We start from the raw sequence: 22,462 nt of genomic DNA, 5'->3' as shown, positions 1-22,462 counted from the left end.
ATAAAAAATCTTAGTTCAAAATTGTCTTTTTTTCCAGAAGCTTCCCAGTGGTCCCAACAACATTTATTGAGTAGTCTCTCTTCTCTACTGATTTCAGGTCCTAAGTTTTCTATATACATGGGTTTATTTTTATAAATTGTTATACTGTCCTGTCTATTCATGAGTTAGTACCATATTCCGCATGAATAAACAGGCTTAATGTCTGCCATTTCTGACACTCTTTCCTTCATGTGGTGGAGCCTAATTTCCATCCTCCTAAAAGTGTTCCATACTTAATGGTCCATTCCAACAAATAGAATGTAGTGAAAGTGATGCTTTGTGACTTCCAAGGCTAGGTCATATAAAGGATAACGCCACCTAGTTAACTTGCTGCTGAATTACTCGTTCTGCTGCTGCTGCTGCTAAGTCGCTTCAGTCGTGTCCGACTCTGTGCGACCCCAGAGACGGCAGCCCACCAGGCTCCCCATCCCTGGGATTCTCCAGGCAAGAACACTGGAGTGGGTTGCCATTTCGTTCTCCAGTGCATGAAAATGAAAAGTGAAAGTGAAGTCGCTCAGTCGTGCCTGACTCTTAGAGACCCCATGGACTGCAGCCTACCAGGCTCCTCCGTCCATGGGATTTTCCAGGCAAGAGTACTGGAGTGGGGTGCCATCGCCTTCTCCGATTACTCGCTCTAGGGGAAGCTAACTACCATGTCATGAGGACTCTTAAGCAGCCCTTTGGAAGGCCCCCACGGTTAGGTGCATCCTCTTTCCAACAGCAAGAACCCACCTGGCAATCATGTGCATGAGCCACCTTGGAAATGAATCCTCCTAAGAAACCCAAGCCAGAGCTGCCCAACCAAGCCACTTCATAAATCTTGGCCTACTGAAACTGTGAGATGCTTGTTGTTTAAAGCCACTGATTTGGTGGGCAATTGGTTATGCAACAATAGATAACTAATACATGTTTAAGGCTTTATAGTATTTGATAAAACTATCTTCTACTATTCTTTTTCAGAGTATTCCTGACTAGTCTCATTTTCTTATATACATAACTTTTATTATTCATTTGGCTAATATGTGTGTGTTTGGTTTTGTATACAGAAAGAAAGAAATTACATGTTACAAATTAATCTTAGAAAAATCAACATCTTTGTCTTTCCATCCAAGAAAATGATGTTATTTTTCCATTTGTCGAAGTCTTTTGTGTCCCTCATTAGAAGGTATTCTAAAGTTTTGTTCATATTTTTCCACATTTATTACTTAGTATTAGTTAGTCTTAGATATTTTTTAAATGGTATCATTATCCAGTTTACACTCTAATAATGGTTCAGATCATATACATAACATCTACTAATGATTTCTGCATATTAAGTTTTCTATTCCGGTGCCTTACCAAATTATGTCATTTTATAGTAGTTCCTTAGTTGATTTTCTTAGGTTTTCCATATATACAATAGTATCATCTACCAATAGGAACATTTATTATTTCTCTTTTATTTCCCAATTATTTCTCTTTTATCTAACCATATTCTATGGGTCCCAGAATATAAATCCCATAAATTCAGAGACTTTTGTTACTTTGTTAACTGCTTTGTTACAAATAAGGACATGAAATAGTGCTTGGCATAAAGTATTTGCCCACTAAATATTTGAATTAAATGAACTGCATAGTCTAGCAACTCCAGTATAATGCTCAGTAACAGTACTGACAGTGGGCACCTGGTCTTGTTCTTAACTTCAGTGGGAATGTCTGACTCAAATGTATTATTTTCTCATATTGTTAGTATCTACCTATTCCTATTCTTTTGAGCATTTTTATCTGAAATGGTTTTTTAACTTTAGCAAATCCACCACTTCTGTAAAAACAGTAAAATTATTTTTCAAAAATTCTTCCCACATTTAAAAGGATTTAAATATTTTAATTCAACAAGTGAAACACAAAAACAGTAGCCAAAAAACCATGGAGATGATAATTTAAACAATAACAGAAAAATGCTTAATTTATACTATTTAAGCTTCCTTCATCACTACTTAAACTTCATTCATTACACTAGTATAATATCTCATTTCAGCATCTACAATTTTAACAAATGCTTGGAAAGTTTTTTGTTCAGAAGCAGATGCTGGTCTGACAGAAACACATTTAAAAATATTCTTTTTCTGGTCGTAGTTTCCAACACATCTATGAACTCGGCCTCTAATCAGTCTGGGAAGTTCACGATCCTGTTTTTCAAAAAATAAATATCGATAAAGTTAATTATTACTCCGTTTGAATTAAAATTTTTTTAAACTAATAATATGATCAACTAAATACGAATCACTACAAAATACTGTTACTTCCCTTATGTCATTTAGGGCCCCCCTGCTGACGAGACCATAATAGCTAGGCATAAATGGATGCCCTGTTACAGAAGAAAGACCTTCATTTGGGTAGGGCTTCTTACAAGCAAGTGAGCTGCTTCTTCTTAAACAACTGAATAATTCCCAATATATCAGCACATGAATACTCACTTCTATTAGACTGCCAGAGTTCCTCTTTCAGTAGATGGCAGACAAGCTAGTTCAGACCAACTTTCCCACTAAAACCAATTAGAATAGCTGGATGGAATAATTATTTTAAAATATCCTCCCAGACATCAGAGAGATACCAACGGCAGTGAGGAACTGCAGAGACCCTAACTAGGGGGAGGATAGAAGTCCAGAATGGGCCTGATATCTGGGGATACCTTCCCCCTCTGAGGTAACTGCTGATCACAATCAAGGCAGTTTAAGAGTCTAATAAACTGAGCAGAGCTTCTGTGGGTTTATAGGGCTAGGAGAAAAAATGGAGTCCAAGGTTCCCCAAAGAAAAGAGATTCTGGAACCATACCACCCCCACCCCAGGCTTAGGGTTGGGAGATTCAAAAGAGCTATGTCCTAATAGAACTCATAAGCCAGGAAAAGACAAGCCAGCTCCAAAACCTCTCAGTCAAACCACAGAGTATGAGAAGATTTGCGATACACATAATAGACAAAGAACTTGTACTCAGAATAGATTTTTCAGAAACTCCTACAAATCAACAGACAAATAATTTATTAGAAAAAAATTATAAAAGGCCTGAACAGACTTGTCAGAAGAATGTATCTCACTGGCCAGTAAACAACAAAAGTGCTGAACCTCAATTAGTCACCAGGGAATTAGAGAGAAATGAGATAGCACTAAACTGACCCACTGGAATGGCTAGAAGACTGACAGTACTAAATGTTGATAAGAATGAAGAAAAACTACAACTCTCCTATGCTGATTGAGTTCATAAACTCTTATAACCCTCTAGAAATTTCTTTGGCAACAACTCCATGTAGAACATATACATGCACTACAATTCAGCAATTTTATTTCTAGGTATATACACAATAGAAAGGCATGCATGTGCACACCAAGAATGTTCACAGGGTATTACTCATAATAACAAAAGAAACTGGAAATCACCAAAAGACATCCATGAACAGTAGAATAGAAAATCAAATTGTGCTATATTTGTATCACATAGAAACATAAATAAATGAACTTTAGCTACATGCAACAATATAGCTGAATCTTACAACATTTCACTGAGTGAAAGAGATCAGACATAAAATCAGACATATCATATGATACTATTTATAGAAAGTTCAAAAACAAGCAGAATTAACTTATGATATTAAAAGTCACAATAGTTGTTACTTTAATGCAGAAAACAATGGATTGGAAGAATCAATAGAGTGAAAATGAGTATACTACCCAAAGCAATTTATAGATTCAATGCAATCCCTATCAAGCTACCAACAGTATTCTTCACAGAGCTAGAACAAATAATTTCACAATTTGTATGGAAATACAAAAAACCTCGAATAGCCAAAGCTATCTTGAGAAAGAAGAATGGAACTGGAGGAATCACCCTACCTGACTTCAGGCTCTACTACAAAGCCACAGTTATCAAGACAGTATGGTACTGGCACAAAGACAGAAATATAGATCAATGAACAAAATAGAAAGCCCAGAGATAAATCCATGCACATATGGACACCTTATCTTTGACAAAGGAGGCAAGAATATACAATGGATTAAAAACAATCTCTTTAACAAGTGGTGCTGGGAAATCTGGTCAACCACTTGTAAAAGAATGAAACTAGAACACTTTCTAACACCATACACAAAAATAAACTCAAAATGGATTAAAGATCTAAACATAAGACCAGAAACTATAAAACTCCTAGAGGAGAACATAGGCAAAACACTCTCTGACATACATCACAGCAGGATCCTCTATGACCCACCTCCCAGAATATTGGAAATAAAAGCAAAAATAAACAAATGGGACCTAATTAACCTTAAAAGCTTCTGCACATCAAAGGAAACTATCAGCAAGGTGAAAAGGCAGCCTTCAGAATGGGAGAAAATAATAGCAAATGAAGCAACTAACAACTAATCTCAAAAATATACAAGCAACTCCTACAGCTCAACTCCAGAAAAATAAATGACCCAATCAAAAAATGGGCCAAAGAACTAAATAGACATTTCTCCAAAGAAGACATACAGATGGCTAACAAACACATGAAAAGATGCTCAACATCACTCATTATCAGAGAAATGCAAATCAAGACCACTATGAGGTACCATTTCACACCAGTCAGAATGGCTGCGATCCAAAAGTCTACAAATAATAAATGTTGGAGAGGGTGTGGAGAAAAGGGAACCCTCTTACACTGTTGGTGGGAATGCAAACTAGTACAGCCACTATGGAGAACAGTGTGGAGATTCCTTAAAAAACTGAAAATAGAACTGCCTTATGATCCAGCAATCCCACTGCTGGGCATACACACTGAGGAAACCAGAAGGGAAAGAGACACGTGTACCCCAATGTTCATTGCAGCACTGTTTATAATAGCCAGGACATGGAAGCAACCTAGATGTCCATCAGCAGATGAATGGATAAGAAAGCTATGGTACATATACACAATGGAGTATTACTCAGCCATTAAAAAGAATTCATTTCAATCAGTTCTAATGAGGTGGATGAAACTGGAGCCTATTATACAGAGTGAAGTAAGCCAGAAGGAAAAACACCAATACAGTATACTAACGCATATATATGGAATTTAGAAAGATGATAACAATAACCCTGTGTACGAGACAGCAAAAGAGACAATGATGTATGGAACAGTCTTATGGACTCTGTGGGAGAGGGAGAGGGTGGGAAGATTTGGGAGAATGGCATTGAAACATGTAAAATATCATGTATGAAACGAGATGCCAGTCCAGGTTCGATGCACGATACTGGATGCTTGGGGCTGGTGCGCTGGGATGACCCAGAGGGATGGTATGGGGAGGGAGGAGGGAGGAGGGTTCAGGATGGGGAGCACATGTATACCTGTGATGGATTCATTTTTATATTTGGCAAAACTAATACAATTATGTAAAGTTTAAAAATAAAATAAAATTAAAAAAAAAAAAAAGAAAACAGAGGTAGTGAATGAGAACAGGCACAAGGAAACATAGGGTGAAAGCAATGTTCTGTTTCTTAACTTTGGTTATGTTCACTTCTGTGGTAACTTGACAGAATTGTACAGCTTTTCTGTATATGATATGCTTTAACAAAAATCTTTTTAGACTAGAGAAAAATAATGAGCATCAAAGATATTCTAAAAATAACATTCAATTACTATTTCTTGTCATCTGTTATGTGTTAGATGCTATGCATTCATATATTCTATAACCTAATATCCAAAACAACCTTTCAAAGTGGGAATTAGTCTCAATTTACTGATTAGAAAACTGATGCACAGGAAGTGTAACCAACTCACTCAAGGTCATAAAGCTAGTGAATGGTGGGGTACAAACTGGAATCCAAGTGAGATTTCAGAATTAAGCTCAATTTCAGATCTAATACCAAACTCTTTTACAAAGTATGTAAGTCGTATAAGGTTTCCATTCTCCTTTGTTACCAAGCCTCTTCCCTACATCCCAGCCCACTGTTTCTGTCTTCCCCCAGAACGACTACCCTTAACTTACCCTGTCACTTACTAACCGTACACCCTGGTAATTGTAAACTGTTTGCAGTTTCCTGAACAATCTAGGCTTTGTCAGTGCTTCATGTCTTTACAGGAGCTGCTCCCTCAGTTTAGAATGCATTCCTCTCACTTCTTCCCCTACTTTCCAACACTTTGGCTTCATTTATTAGACCTTATATATCTAAGGTCAAATAGGTTACTACATTCTTCAAAAAGCTTTTGCTGATCTCACCTATCCTCCCTATCTACTTCTATAGAACCATGCACACATCTCTGTCATACCACTTATTATGTAAGTGTAATATTTATGTGTCTGTCTCTCTACCTGAGATTATAAACTCTGAGAGAAAGGGCCATTTACCACTTATATTCCACTTTGCACCCCTGCATCTAGCATAGCCCCTATAACATAGTAAGCTCTCTGTATCAGTTGAGCAAATAAGCAATTTTAACATCAGAACTGAACCAAACAAAATGTCAAAAGCACTACTAGTTAACAGAATTTCTACTACAGTGAAATTATAGCCTGCATTTCTAAGTTTTGTTGGCATAGGCTTTGCAAAGAATACTTAAAACAAATACTCACTATTTCATAAAATACACATGGCAGAGTATGTTTCCCATCTCTCATAAGAAAAGTCTTTGAACAGTATGGGCCAGGTCTAACAGCTGAGTCGAGAACAGCTAAGCAACATTGAAATAGAGGGGGAAAAAATTAGTGCTGGTAAAACACAAATAAAATTTAACAAAGAGAAGTTGATATTTAACTATTCCCATACCAATCTCTCATAGTTTTATTTATACAATAATAAGAAAACATTTTAAAAGGGAAAGATATTCTGAAACCATTTTATTCTAAGGAAAACAAAATTTCTGACTCTCTCCAACTCGGGAACTGACTATAAAACAAAAATATAACTGACAATAATTGGCCATCTGAAATTTTCTCCTTTGTTGTTTCTGTGTGTTTTTATATTTCTAGTTTTTTGGCCACGCTGTGTAGCATGCGGGATCCTAGTTTCTTGACCAGGGATCAAACCTGTGCCCATACAGCAGAAGAACGGTGTCTTAACCACTGGACCACCAGGAAATCCCTGAAGTTTTGTGAATGTGTTTGATGCAGTGGATACATCCTCAGACTAATCTACTACATACTACATAACACACATACAGTGTGTGTGTTAGTTGCTCAGTCATGTCCAACTCTTTGAGACCCCACAGACTGTAGCCTGCCAGGCTCTTCTGTCCATAGAATTCTCCAGGCAAGAATACTGGAGTGGATTGCCATTTCCCTCTCCAGGGGATATTTCCGATCCAAGGATTGAACCCAGGTCTCCTGCACTGCAGGCAGATTCTTTACTGTCTGAGTCACCAGGGAAGTCCACATATTAAATACACACATATAATACATAAACATCATGATTTAATGAAGAAAAAACACTGAATTAGAATCAGAAGTCATGCAATTGAGTCTCAGCTCTTCAACTTACTAAACTGAAAAAACCTAAACCTCTTTCAAATTTGTTTCATTTATAAAATTCAAATGATAATTCAAGCTTAATCTTAAGAGTGAGTGAGTGAAGTCGCTCAGTCATGTCCGACTCTTTGCAACCCCAAGGACTGTAGCCCACCAGGCTCCTCCATCCATGGGATTCTCCAGGCAAGAGTACTGGAGTGGGCTGCCATTTCCTAGTCACTATCAAGTGAGACCACTATTCATTCCTTTAATAGCCATCTATTGGGTACTGATAGTAAACACTTGTTGTTTTGAGGTCAATCTCCACTTCCCCTAGTAATACCCAGATTTTCTTTTAGGAAATTTCCCCTATGCCATTCTTAGCTATATGATTTGGATTAGATGTGTCCCCACCTCCAGACCCAGGAGTGACCTGAGACTAATGTAAGCCAGTCTGGGTATCCCCTTCCCCAGCTACAGAGTTCAGAGTCACAGTGAGAGTCTTGCTGCCCAGTCAGAAACGTTGATGTGCAAAGGGTCATTTGCTAGTTTCTGGAAAAGAGCAACCAGAAGAAACTATCAAAGAATGTGACGATGTGGTGTAAAGAAGAATGTATGGTATAGAGAACTTTGATAATCCTCTTAATATCATAAGGGAAGAGTCAGAAGCTGCTGGAAAGACCATAACTGGAGCCTCAGAATGAAGCTAACACTGTGACAGGACAGAAAGATGGTTAAATCTCAAAAACATAATGCCAGATGAAAATGTAAACTCTACAGTTTAAAACACACAAAAACAGTAAATAAATACATATAAATTTATGAAATGAGATGTACAGAGCAAAATTATAAAAGCATGGAAAGGCAAGATACCATAGTGACTGTATCTAGAGAAGAATAAAAACAGATGGGGTGTTCAAACATATCTATAAGATAAGATATGTGGATATTTATTATAGTCTCTGTACTTTTCTGTATGCTTAAAATATTTCATAATTTAAATTAAATTGAATATTTTATTTAAACTATGGAAAGAAATGTTTTGAATCTCTACTTGTTGTTTATCTCTTTATTCTAAGTAAAATTAAATTCCAGAAACATTCTATAAAACTCTCCTCCCTTTTGAATATTAATTCAGAAAACCATAGGGATAAGTTAATTGTTGGGTGTTTACTCATATCAATCAAGGATTCTTCGCAAATGTTCTTTTAGGATATGTAATTTATAATTTAACTTACACAGAAATTGCTACTGGATTTAGGGTAATACAGTAGAAAGAATACTTTGAGAATAAGGAGACTTGGTCCCTACATTTATTTTTGCTGCTAACTTAGTAATTTTTAGTCAAGTCTATTTTAATTATTTGCCTCATTTCCTCACCTACTTCAAGGGTTGAGCTAGATTACTTGTAAGACTCTTTCCAGTTTTAACATTACAAATTAGAATAATACTAGCATGAATAACCAAGTTCATCTTAAGTCACACAAATCAATGAAGACACCAGAACTGAAGAAAATCCTAAAAAACCATCATCTCCTTTTGTAAAGTTTTATTTTTCTTTAAGAACCCCTAGGTATTCCTAGTAATCATTCAAAATGATTGTCCAAATGATATAACTGAAGTATTTTTGAAGTAGTACACCTACCTAATATTTCAAAAAGAAGTACAGTTTTCTGTACATGTTCACGCCAGTACTTCATGCTTTCAATAACTGCAGATATAATTCTTAAAGAATTATCTTTTTCCCTAAGCTTTAACTGATATGATGAGGCTTCCTTCTGAAAAAAACACAGCAGCAGAAAAACCTGTCATTTTTTTCATCATATTCATTCACTTTCTATGTAAAGATTCTAGGTCCATATAACAGGCAAAAGTGCAAAATATGTTAATATACTATGTAAAATATGTAAAAAAGAACTACTGAAGATTTTAGTACAGTTACTCCCCTAAATTAAAAGCATCATTAGTACTTTATAAAGGAGAAGAAACTAGAATACATTTGGAGATAATTAAGAAGATTTTTTCTTTTTACCTCTTATTTTACATGAGCATTCATTTACTCATTCATTTGTTGATTCTTTAAATATTTTTAAAGTATCTTGTGCCAATTCTGTGACAAACACAGGTAAGTCAAATACAATTTCTCTCCCTAACGTGCTCACACTGAGGGAATCCAGACACGTTTATTCATTCATTCCAAAAGCAGTTATTGGCACCTACCATGTGCCAGACATAGCTAATGAGGAAACAATACTAAAGATAGACAACCTATCTACCTTCACAGATTTTACAGTCTAATAGGGGATTCAGAAGATTAATAAAGATATAATAGAATGTCAGAAATTGATATATTCTGTGCATTTTTAAAAAACAGGATAAAAGGATAACAAGAGACAGGGATTATTATTTTAAATAGGCTGTTGACAGAGGAATAAGGGAATAGTGAGTGTAAAGGCCTTGAGATAGGAATGTTTTGGCATTTTAAAAAATCAATTAAGAGCAGGATGGCCAAGATTGTGGAGTAGGAAGACCCTGAGGTCACATCCTCTCATGGGCACAACAAAATTACATTTATTTATAGAGCAGCCATTCACAACCTTTAAGAAAATATACTGGATAAAAACATCATCTACTCCAGTAGAACTGGCTATTTGTGCTAATCCAGTAATGTATGACATGGGAATGATTTCAAATGCTCTTATCTCTGTAACTTTCTAAATATTTATCTCACATTTTTTAATTGAAATACAAAAATGCAAGTAATATTGACAAGTTTACCTTGAGGGTGTTTACTTCTTGAAAACCATCCAACATTTTTTTCTTAAATTGATTTTGTTGAAAATTGGGCTTAAATGCCTGCAATGTGCTGTTTTTGTCTAGACTTCTCATTGTGGAGCCAGGTATTTCTGATGACTTTGTCTGTCTGAGTGCTTCACTTTCTCTGTGGTTAGGTAAGTTAGTAGATTCAGATACTCTTAATTGTTTCTGCTGTTGAGCTCCCAAATTAATTGGACCTGAATTCATTCCATTATTTGTCATTAGATTTCTTCTTTTGCACTGAGGCCTAAAATCATTTTTATCCCAAGTTTTTAAACTGGTATTTTTGTTGCCATCTCTGTAGCTGTAATAGTATTTTTAAAAATTGGTATCAGTTTTGTTTCTATATACTTTTTCTTAACTAAAAGAAAATTATTATTTAATTTGCATTTATATGGTAATTTGTACTACTTTGTAACTACTTTGCAACTACTGACCAGTTAGATATTCTAAACACATCATCACAGCAACCCTAAAATATATTAAGCCTCTCTTTTCAGGTGAGCAAACAGAATCTTAAGGAGGAAGTAACTTGCCAAAGTCACATAGCAAGTTACTGACAATCCAAAACCCAGAGAACCCAACTCAAAGTCAAGTGCCAAAGAATTTATTTTTAAACTATACAAGAATATGTAAGTAGAAAGATTTTTTTTCAGTGCAGTAAGATTTTGAGTATGTTTGCTTCCTTTTTTGTACATTTATTTTTAAATTTTCTACAAAATAAATTTTTCAAAAGTTAAACTATGGCTTGTCAGTGATTTTAAATCACAAAGAAAATAGACATAGGCAGGGTGGATTGCCGTCTGATTAGAAATTTTGTACTTTTACTTAATAGCTTAGAAGTCTTACTTACGAATTTATTTCAGCATTTTACTAGCTACATTAACTTAAGTGAGTTGTACCTGCCAATCAGAACGTGATGCTAATGAGGCTAAAATTAAAAGTATAATTTCAGAGCAGGCTAGGTAAAAGTTCCACAGGGAAAAAACTAACCTAAGTCACAAATATCTATTTCTGAGTAATTTTCCTAAAAATACCACAAGTACTACAAGAGGGCAAACAATGCAACCCAACCTTGTTAAGGAAAATAATCCAAAACGATTTCAGTAGTTACCACTTAACCAAGAATACTAAAGTCCAATCTAAAAAACAATCCATGTCCTTTTTCTATCTATTCATTTTTTCACATTATTTAGACATTAAACTTGGATACCTTTGACAAGGGCCCTCACCATCTTAACAGATGCTTATGCATTTCATGCTCCATCTTTCTTTCTTAATTCCATCCTATTTACCTTGAAGCTGACTATCTTACTAGGGTAAGATTGAGCATTCTATTTGGTTCTCAATTTCTAAATATATCCAACATTTAGATACAGTTAGTCTTGACTCTTTACCTATTGTCAATTAGACATTAATGACAAAATCATAAATTCATGGTGATAAATATTTAAAGAAATTTCATTATAACATGAAGTATTCTTTGGAAATATAATCAATGCCAAATTTGCCTATTTTTAAAGTTTTATATGGCATGTTCTCTTCTTTCATAAAACATAGCTAGTATCACTATAGTTAGTTATTAAGTATAGAAATTTCCTAAATGTCAATTCTGTTTAAGAAAGGAAGAAAAGATAGAGGAGGAGAGAGGGAGTAAAGGAGGAGATGGGATGGAGAAGAAGAAACAGAATAAGAAAAATCTTAAGTAGACTCACCTCCAATCACTCTTGCTGCTCCCAGCATTTGATTGAATAGGTTTAGATAGAGAATCTTGACTTCTCAGGGAATTAGAAACTGAATGTGGTATTTGCCTTTCAAGGAAATATATCTTATTAACTACTAATAATTTGTTCCCCAATTGAGAAATATAAAATATACACAGAAGACTAACATCAATCAGTAACAGACACATGCATTTACTGGTACACATTTTTTTCACATACCCCGTGTTCACTGTTTTTGTTAAAGGAGGCAACTCCGGATTCACAGCTTCCCAGGCCCAATCTCAAAAGATATAAGTAACACAGGTAAGGGTAAGTTAGGTAGTGTTTGGGGGAAATAATTGTTTCATATTTAATTAGTATGTGGGGGAGGCAACCGAAAGCCTGAAGGAGAAAAAAACTTGAATATGTGGACATGTTCTTTAAAAGTACTTTGTTGTGGAATTAGTCACAGTGTGTCTTACTAATTTTTTTAGATATCTCCCTTTCCCACTGTATTCCAAGCAAGGTATTTAATCTGTATATCTTCCACAGTCAATCCTAGTAAAGTATCTTACACTTTGTAACATAAATTTCAGTGTAATCAGTGTTTCTTAATCCCAACCCAACAGCAAGAAATACATCAAAACCCAGAAAATATACACACATAGCATGTGTGTGTGTGTGTATGTGAGTGCCTGTGTGTATTTGAGAGAGAATATAGCAAATTTACCATCTATTCTTTTTCTTACTTACTATGTATATACACTCTGACATTTTCCATTTTACTCTATTCCATTCTATTTATTTTTTTTAAAGATTGGTTATTTCCTAAACTATTAATGGATCAAGAAGAAAAATTGAAAAACATTGATCTAGTCCTCTCTCTTACCCATGATAAGATATTTTGTTGTATCTCTGACAGATAGTAATCCTGGTCAGAGCTTGAAAAGTTCAGTACTTCAGGATTATGTACATTTACCTATGGAGCAACTCAAATGGTTATTTTTCAAGATCATCTGTCATTCATGCTACTTATAAAATATTTTAAATAGAGGAGAATTTTTTTAAATAGCAGCAGATTACCAGATAAATGCCCACTTTCACATATCCACAAGAATTTTTTAACCTTTTATCTATAAAAATGAGAATAATATGAAATTCATACTTTCAATTCCTCAAATGTGGAAGAAAACAAAATAACTATAGATTTAAAATTAGATTAAGGTCTACTGTTGCACACTGGATGAAATTAATAAGTACTGACATATATATATTAAAGGATTTTTAAATTCTAGTTGCAGAAAATCCTGTTAAAGCATTTTAAATGTGCTGCCGCAAAATGTAAATGTATATAACCAGCAGGTACCAAGTATATTTCAGAATATCTGACTGTCCATGCCTTCTTCCAAACAGAAGTAAAAAGTAAGTAAACATTAAGATCTCCCAGGACAAACCACCACAGCTAATTATTTCAGAGATGAGAGGCCTAACCATAAGGTTAAATTAAAGAATGAAACTAGAACACTCTAACACCATACACAAAAATAAACTCAAAATGGATTAAAGATCTAAATGTAAGACCAGAAACTATAAAACTCCTAGAGGAAAACATAGGCAAAACACTCTCTGACATAAGTCACAGCAAGATCCTCTATGATCCACCTCCCAGAGTAATAGAAATAAAAGCAAAAATAAACAAATGGGATCTGCTGCTGCTAAGTCGCTTCAGTCATGTCCGACTCTGTGCGACCCCAGAGATGACAGCCCACCAGGCTCCCCCGTCCCTGGGATTCTCCAGGCAAGAACACTGGAGTGGGTTGCCATTTCCTTCTCCAATGCATGAAAGTGAAAAGTGAAAGTGAAAGTGAAGTCGTGTCCGACTCTTAGCCACCCCATGGACTGCAGCCTACCAGGCTCCTCCGTCCATGGGATTTTCCAGGCAAGAGTACTGGAGTGGGGTGCCACTGCCTTCTCCAAAATGGGATCTAATTAAACTTAAAAGCTTTTGCACAATGAACTATAAGCAAGGTGAAAAGACAGCCTTCAGAATGGGAGAAAACAATAGCAAATGAAGCAACTGACAAAGAATTAATCTCAAAAATATACAAGCAGCTCCTGCAGCTCAATTACAGAAAAATAAACGACCCAATCAAAAAATGGGCCAAAGAACTAAACAGACATTTCTCCAAAGAAGACATACAGATGGCTAACAAACACATGAAAAAATGCTCAACATCACTCATCGGAGAAATGCAAATCATAACCACAATGAGGTACCATCTCATGCTGGTCAGAATGGCTGCTATCCAAAAGTCTACAAACAATAAATGCTGGAGAGGGTGTGGAGAAAAGGGAACCCTCTTACACTGTTGGTAGGAATGCAAACTAGTACAACCACTAAGGAGAACAGTGTGAAGATTCCTTAAAAAACTGGAAACAGAACTGCCATATGACCCAGCAATCCCACTGCTGGTCATACACACCGAGGAAACCAGAAATGAAAGAGACACGTGTAGCTCAATGTTCATTGCAGCACTGTTTACAACAGCCAGGACATGGAAGCAACCTAGATGTCCGTTGGCAGATGAATGGATAAGAAAGCTGTGGTACATATACACAATGGAATATTACTTGGCTATCAAAAAGAATGCATTTGAATCAGTTCTAATAAGGTGGATGAAACTGGAGCCTATTATACAGAGTGAAGTCAGAAAGAAAAACACCAACACAGTATATTAACACATATATATGGAATCTAGAAAGATGGTAACAATGAACCTATATGCGAGACAGCTAAACAGACTTTTGGACTATGTGGGAGGTGGGGGTGGGATGATTTGAGAGAATAGCATTGAAACATGTATACTACCATATGTGAAATAGATCACCAGTCCAGGTTTGATGCATGACACAGGGTGCTCAGGGCTGGTGCACTGGATGACCCTGAGGGATGGGATGGGGAGGGAGGTGGGAGGGATAGGATGGGGAGGGAGGTGGGAGGGGGGTTCAGGATGGGGAACACATGTACGTGGCTGATTCATGTCAATGTATGGCAAAAACCAGTACAATATTGTAAAGTAATTAGCCTCCAATTAAAATTAATTTAAAAAAAATGATTTCAGTGACCTTTTAAAAACATGAGTTGAAGCAAGGCTCACAGTCTCTAGAATTTGAATCAAGAGAAACAGAGGGCAGCCAACCATGGGCTCTGAGAACTAGAACTAAAAGGCTATGTCAACACCCAGAAAAGGCAACTTAGTTCACATACCAGTGGACGCTAAAAGGAAGCCAGTTGGATCAAACAGTGAAAAGTCAACAAATGAAACAAAGCAAAAATTACGTACGAAGAGAAAAAAAGACTAGGGTCAAGCACAAGAAATTCCTTGGCTTCTACCTTCTTAAGTTCTATTTTCTTCCATTTTTCCTGTGTTCCCATTCATATCCTTATTCCTGAAGCAACTTGAGTTTCTCCATTCTTTACCACCAAATGTTTAAGTCATAATATCTGTATGTGTTTTGTAATAGGAAAAAAAAACTCTTTCCAGTATAAGTTACTACTTCACTAGAACAAAGGCTCCAGATTTAAGATACCCCATTTAAATGCTAAGTCACCCTTGTAAACAAGGAAACTCTAACTGTTGTGCTGGAATGCTCAGAAAGAGCCAAGTAATCCCTATAACTGGATAGTGGAAAGAAGAAAAAAATACACTTTCTTTCTGTTTCCATTATAATACAGTAGAAATTGCCATTTTCTATAATCCTCTTATTTACTGAGAATTTTCACTTTATTTTCTTACCTGATGGTAGAGGAGGGAAATCATAATTGTCAGAAGCATTACTGATACCTGGATCATTTGTACATGGATTGGATGTTAATGGCTGTCTATTCCTCTTTTTCTGATTGAATAATGGTACAGGCAAACAGCCTAAATTCAAAGTACCAAAAAATTAGTACACAATAGGCAAACAATCAGACCTAGTTATAGAATAATTATTAGTATATAATAATATACTATTTGAATTTGTCTATTTCTATATGTTACTTTTATATTCATTACAGATATATTTATATAGATTTGGATTTCTTTTTATACTCTTTTAAAGATCCAAAATAGCCTTATCTGTCTCTCTAAAAAATCCCTTCTTGTTCTATGTTACCATCACCTTAATTCCTCTTATTTGGCAGTAATTTGCATCTCCTTCCTCATCCCCCAACCCTTTCCAAACCCACTTTTTGCTTTGTTTACTTCTCTCCTGTGCTTGCTTATCACCATATCAACTGGAAGGAACCCTTTGAGTACAATAGAGGTAAAGGAGAACCAAAATTTGACCTATGCTTTCCAAAATCCTAATCACTCTCTGACTATAGTAGCAGACCCTTTAAGGCCATGGTTCTTTCACTTTAGTTTGACTAAGATTTATCTGTAATTATGCTTAGCATTCCAGTTCCTAGACCCCACTCTCATAAATTTTATTTCAGTAGATTTGCTTTGGAAGTCAAAACTCTGCAATTTCACCAAGAACTCCAGGGGTCTGTAATATATATTTTCTATGGATCATTCTTGAGAATGACTTAGAGTGATGGTAATATACACAATCTCCCTGGCACATAAATATTTCAAATAAGCACAAAACAAATCAATCACACAGGGTTTTAAAGAGCAAATCCAAGAAATAATCCAGAGCAAATCCAGGAAAGAGAAAATCCAAGAGCAAATCCAGAAACACCTGATTTTACTTACACCTAAGCCAATAAGTGTTTTGTCTTAAGTTATTTCCTTCGACCTAAAAAGAGGCTAGACTATATGTTCATTATTTTTAAAAGTTCCTTCCAAAGTGTTCTATCTATATGTTATACAAACTATATATATATATATATATACACACACAAAAAGTTGTATCTATATAGGCTATATATATATACACAATGTATATACGCTACATACAAACTACAGAAATTTTAAAAATAAAAGTCAGTCAATACCTGCTGTACTTCGAGTTGAATTTTCATTTAGGTTTCTCTTCATTTCTTTCAATATCAAAGTCTCTAATTTTTATTCTCCAGCACTCCAACCTTAAAACATGAAGTTGTCTGACGAAACCTTCAAAGAAAGAAGGTTTTAGTCAGATACCTCATATTGTATCAACAACAAAATTAAGTGCTCAGCCTAGTAATTACTGAAATTATGGTTTAAAGCTATGACTTCAAACCTGATAAACACTCTACAGAGTCTTTCCCTTTCCAGGTAAGAATGTAAAACATGACACATTCTTTCAAATTAGTTTTGAAGTTAAAACTAGGGTGGCTATAATCTTGTTTCCTAAACATATGTGAATTTTCACAGAGTCTACGTAATTTACTTCAGAATCAAGGACCCAACGTGAGAACAACTCTGAATGAGATGTACATAGAGGAAAATGGACCACAATATTGGCAAACATGCTTACAAGGCCAGGGAGGAAACATACACAACTGAACTAGCCATGTGAGAATGTGTTGTCTCACTTTAAAACACCATGCAGATCATGTGCTTTAGTCATTAGTTTGAGATCTCTGGATTATACAATATCAAAGACTAAGGCTTCACTTAATATCCAGAATAATTGTAATGATAAGTTTCAACTCTGTTTCTGTAATTCCAAGTCAAACAAGATCTGTTTTTTACCTTTTACCACAGGATTTCTTTTGTAATTTTTTCCATGTCCAGCCTCATATATTTCAATCTCACTTTAATACACACCTGCCTATTTTGTGAAAAATTAAGATTTAAACCTAAGTAAGATCACTTCCACTCGCAAGGACCACCCCATGAGACAGAGAGACATGAACACTACTGAGAAATAATGCAAATCATACTGGGGTAAATAGCATCAATTATCATTTTTAGAAATAAAATTTGTGAAACATGAGGTTAGGGACTGCCTCGGCTTTGTTTCCACAGCTTAGCCTTGAACCTGGATATAGCAGGCCCTTTAGAGAATATTCCTGACGCCATTCTAGGAAACAAAATAGAAGTTAAGCGACCTTTTCCTAGCCCAGAAATACCAACGCAACACACCTGAAAACTAAAAGGGGCAGCAAGGACTATTACGGTTACTGAGACTTAGGCAAACAAAAGCGCCACATCCTCCCGTAGACTACCGGCCCCGGGGGCAGAAGACCCTGAGGGATTCTCTACCCCTGCTTACAACAGGACCCTAATTATATTCTGGCAGGTGGTGACATAGATGGGCAGAAAGTTTGCTCAATGCGCAAACACCCAAGTACACACCCGCCCCAAAAACCGCTGCCTCAGATCGAGGCCATCGGGCCTACTCGGGCGCCTCGTGGAGAAGAACACAAAGCTCCAGTCATGGCTCATGTTCTCTTCCAACAATCTCTCCTGACTCGGGAGGGGGGCTGTTTGGTAACTAGGGCTTTCTCTGCTTGGCCTTACTGCCAACACGACGCGTAACTTTAACCTTCAGGTTCCTGGCCTCCGTCAACCGTCGCCCAGCCTCCAGTCAACAACCAGCACCCTCCTTTCCGCCTCCAAAAAGCCTCGTAACTCGCTCTGTGCGCATGCGCACTTCGCCACGCCCCCTTCGGCGCAGGCGCAGAGGCTATCAGCTGGTTGCGCGGTAACGTGGCGTCATCACGTCGGTGGACAAGGAGGGAAAAACACGAGCAAGGAAACATGAATGCGCCCCTCCTTGCGTTCTCACACTGTGGGGTACACGGCATAGGGAAGGCTCTGCCTCTTTAGATTTTCACCCATAGAGGGACAAGCCTTTTCTGGTTGCCTGTGGTGCTCAGCCAGTCTTCACCCCAGCTTCGTCTGGAAGTTGGGCCCAGGGCTGGTCACCAACCCCGTTCCCACACCCCGAGGTCATTTTTTAAGTTCTAGACATCAGTTTGTGAGATGCTGGTGGCTCCCTGAAGTGTGCCTAGAATAGAATAACTCAAGGGCCATAGACCTCAAAGCCGGGTCAGAGGGGTCTTGCTTGGTCTGGCAGAGTTTCAGAGTAAGGTCAAGCAGATGGGACATTAGAATCGCCAGGAAGCTGTGAGAGCTGAGGCCTGGTTTGAAGACAGCCCGGCTCAGGAAGGCAGGGCCAGTGCTGCACAAGCTTGGGAAGGGAAACAGCACATGCCTTAGAGATCCAGGACCCCAGAGAACAAAGGGCAGATGCAGTGACCCAGGCTCTGGCCCTCAGCTATTGGACTGCCCCTCTCTGGTCCTTTTATCTTGGACAAGTTAACCCCTCTAAACCTACATTTCCTGCCTCAGTAAAATAGTAATGATAGTACTTACTTAATTGCCCTGAAGATATTAAAAGAGAAAATAAATGCACAGTTCTGGCACACAGTAAATGATCAGTAAATGTTAGCCCTTTTTAATAACAGTGGCTGCCATTTATTGAGTACTTACTGGAGACCAGGAATAATAATTCTACTTCTGTCTGGGTTCAAAGACCATGTTTTGCTGTTACCCTGTCTTCTGACCATTTGGATACTAAGGGAGATGAAGGGAAGGAGTGCAGAGGCACCCAGAGATGAAGGGAAGGTTGTTAGTAAAGTCCTAAGAGTATGAGTGAAAGTCACTCAGTCCTGTCCGACTCTTTGAGACCCCGTGGACTGTATATACAGTCCATGGAATTCTCTAGGCCAGAATACTGGAGTGGGTAGCCGTTCCCCTCTCCAGGGGATCTTCCCAACCCAGGGATCGAAACAGGGTCTCCCATGTTGCAGGTGGATTCTTTACCGATTGAGCTATCAGGAAAGACTTCCAGACTGAGTGACTTTCACTTCACAAGAGTATGAGACCATGAGATATATTAGTAGTTTCTTTGAAGATTAGGTCAAAGAAAATATTAGGAGATAGGATTAGAGGTAGATTGAGACCAGATGATAAATATTCAACCTTATTGTGAGATAGTGACAGCTAAAAAGAGTCTCAGTTTGTATACTATCAGTTCTCTGAATTTCTCAAAAAGAACTAGACTAATAAAAATTTGTAGTTTTTGTAGGGTTCAGATATTTAGAGTGCTTTGGGAAACAGGGAGTTAAAAATCTTTCGGAAGTTAACTTGGTATAAGAGTACGAAAAGCCTCTGTTGCTCTAGTTCTAAGGAAATGCTCTCCTTTTTTTTCTAATAAAGCTTTCCACAGAAGACAAACTCTGTACACAATAAACAAGGTAAGCATAGGACAGAATTACTACAATTCGTTAACTCTCAAAAAAAGTTATTCATTTTGACATGTAAAGGAAACTTTATGAATGTTAGATGTGCTTCAGAGTGTTGATCTGTTAAAATTCCATAAAACAAGCCTCAAAATGCAAGTCATTTGTGCCAGCTACAAGTACATAGCTGAAGCAGCATTTCCAGAGAGACTGGGGCAAAGGACAGAACTAACCAGAAACTGGCAGAAGAGAAACAAAACATAATCGAGTGTTAATAATTTACCAGTTACTGCTCTTGAAACCAAAGTAACTAAATAATACGATCATCGTTTACATTTATGCTTGTTTTCTGCATCTCTGCACTGAAGTGTTCAGTGTACATGGATGTGGACAGAAAAATCAAAAGCTACAGGGGTTTTTTATCTGAAATTAGAACAGTAATTTCAATGTGTGCATGTTAATTTTATTGTTATGCTTTTTCTGTCTCTGGATTATAATCTCTTAAAGGAAGAAAACAGGTATTGGTTTATTAACTATTTTGAATCATTCACATTTTCTATTTCCATCATGTGTTTTGTTTGTAAGCTTGTTTGTTTCCTGAGCACTGTTGTAACTGTTTATGTGAATTTGGAAAGAGCAAAATTAGAATTTTGGGGAAAGCCAAAAATAACAGGGAACACCCTATTGTTCTGTGAAAAACACTCGACTTGGATTCAGAAAACTTGGATCCAAGGCCTGGTTTTCTCCTAGAAACTCAGCAACTTAACCAAATTAGTCTTTTTTTTCTCTTACCACTGCACTGGGGATGTCAACTGCTAACCCTTCCTATCACCTAAAGTGGATATGTGAATAAACTGAGAAAACAGATGGCTAAAACCTTTTAAATTAAACTACTCTGTAGTTGTGAGGAATCACTCTTGTGGTACTCCTTCTGAACGATCTCCCATCACTAGTACATAATGTTTTCAGTACTTGAACATATTTGACTTTCTGGGTGTTTGAGCATGAAATCAAATCGGATATGGCTCAGACTCATTTCTCCAAAAGAATGTAATCATCTTAGTACAGTATTCTGCATAGTTTCCCCTAATAAGACCCCTTCATGAGTAACACATTCCAGTGGAGAGTCTCTGCTGCCAGTAAATTAGGCTGTGTCGGTATAAACTCATATAATCTGGTTAGTATATAGAGCATGTCTCAAGACATTTTCAGGCATTACAATGTCTTGAAAATTACTAATAGTTGTTTGTCTTTTAGTATAGAGGCAAAAAGTGAGGAAGATCCCTAAGAAAGTTGACACAGAATTACTAATAACTTCATGAGAAAGAAATTAAAGTGTGTTTCCAAAAAGTCTTGTTTCAAAGTAACTTAAGACCCAGTCATCTTTAATTTGGTTCTTGTGTCTCTAACCATGAGAAAGCTTTCTGAAAGAATGGATAAAAAAAACCCAGTGTGATTTATAATCTCCAAAAAATTACATGAGTCAGCTTAATAATATGGTAGTTCAGTTCAGTTCAGTTCAGTCGCTCAGTCGTGTCCGACTCTTTGCGACCCCCTGAACCGCAGTACGCCAGGCCTCCCTGTCCATCACCAATTCCCAGAATCCACCCAAACCCATGTCCATCAAGTCGGTGATGCCATCCAACCATCTCATCCTCTGTCATCCCCTTCTCCTCTTGCCGTCAATCTTTCCCAGCATCAGGGTCTTTTCAAATCAGTCAGCTCTTCACATCAGATGGCCAAAGTATTGGAGTTTCAGCTTCAACATCAGTCCTTCCAATGAATACCCTGGACTGATCTCCTTTAGGATGGACTGGGTGGATCTCCTTACAGTCCAAGGGACTCTCAAGAGTCTTCTCCAACACCACAGTTCAAAAGCATCAATTCTTCGGCACTCAGCTTTCTTTATAGTCCAACTCTCACATCCATACGTGACCACTGGAAAAACCATAGCCTTGACTAGACGGACCTTTGTTGACAAAGTAATGTCTCTGCTTTTTAATATGCTGTCTAGGTTGGTCATAACTTTCCTTCTAAAGAGTAAGCGTCTTTTAATTTCATGGCTGCAATCACCATCTGCAGTGATTTTGGAGCCCAAAAAAATAAAGTCTGACACTGTTTCCACTGTTTCCCCATCTACTTGCCATGAAGTGATGGGACTGGATGCCATGATCTTCGTTTTCTGAATGTTGAGCTTTAAGCCAACTTTTTCACTCTCCTCTTTCACTTTCATCAAGAGGCTCTTTAGTTCCTCTTCACTTTCTGCCATAAGGGTGGTGTCATCTGCATATCTGAGGTTATTGATAAT

At 37.0% G+C, this 22,462-nt stretch overlaps 1 protein-coding gene across 4 annotated transcripts; it reads right to left on the bottom strand.

Annotated features, from left to right (window-relative positions):
• Nucleotides 1-1,882: 1,882 nt before the first annotated feature.
• SPATA22 (spermatogenesis associated 22) lies at nt 1,883-18,541 on the bottom strand. Of its 4 annotated transcripts, none has more exons than XM_086359639.1 (10): nt 18,428-18,541; nt 17,657-17,735; nt 16,975-17,092; nt 15,788-15,916; nt 12,231-12,291; nt 12,003-12,098; nt 10,249-10,591; nt 9,116-9,248; nt 6,601-6,698; nt 1,883-2,207 (listed from the first exon to the last, which is right to left on the bottom strand). In XM_086359639.1, exons 3-10 carry the CDS (start codon nt 17,015-17,017, stop codon nt 2,016-2,018), a joined length of 1,095 nt encoding a protein of 364 aa, XP_086215765.1. In that variant the 5' UTR covers nt 17,018-17,092; nt 17,657-17,735; nt 18,428-18,541; the 3' UTR covers nt 1,883-2,015. The 4 variants fall into 4 exon arrangements, with proteins under 4 accessions (XP_086215765.1, XP_086215764.1, XP_086215763.1 ...); XM_086359638.1 differs by having other exon boundaries at nt 18,453-18,541; XM_086359637.1 differs by lacking the exon at nt 17,657-17,735.
• Between the last annotated feature and the right edge of the window lie 3,921 nt (nt 18,542-22,462).

Source organism: Bos grunniens, chromosome 19 (genome assembly GCF_055505025.1).
Source record: "Bos grunniens cultivar Pamir isolate PY7600 chromosome 19, Bosgru_T2T1.0, whole genome shotgun sequence".
Classification (NCBI taxonomy): domain Eukaryota; kingdom Metazoa; phylum Chordata; class Mammalia; order Artiodactyla; family Bovidae; genus Bos; species Bos grunniens.
Note: the sequence above shows the minus strand (reverse complement) of the source record. Positions and strands in the feature narration are given on the sequence as shown.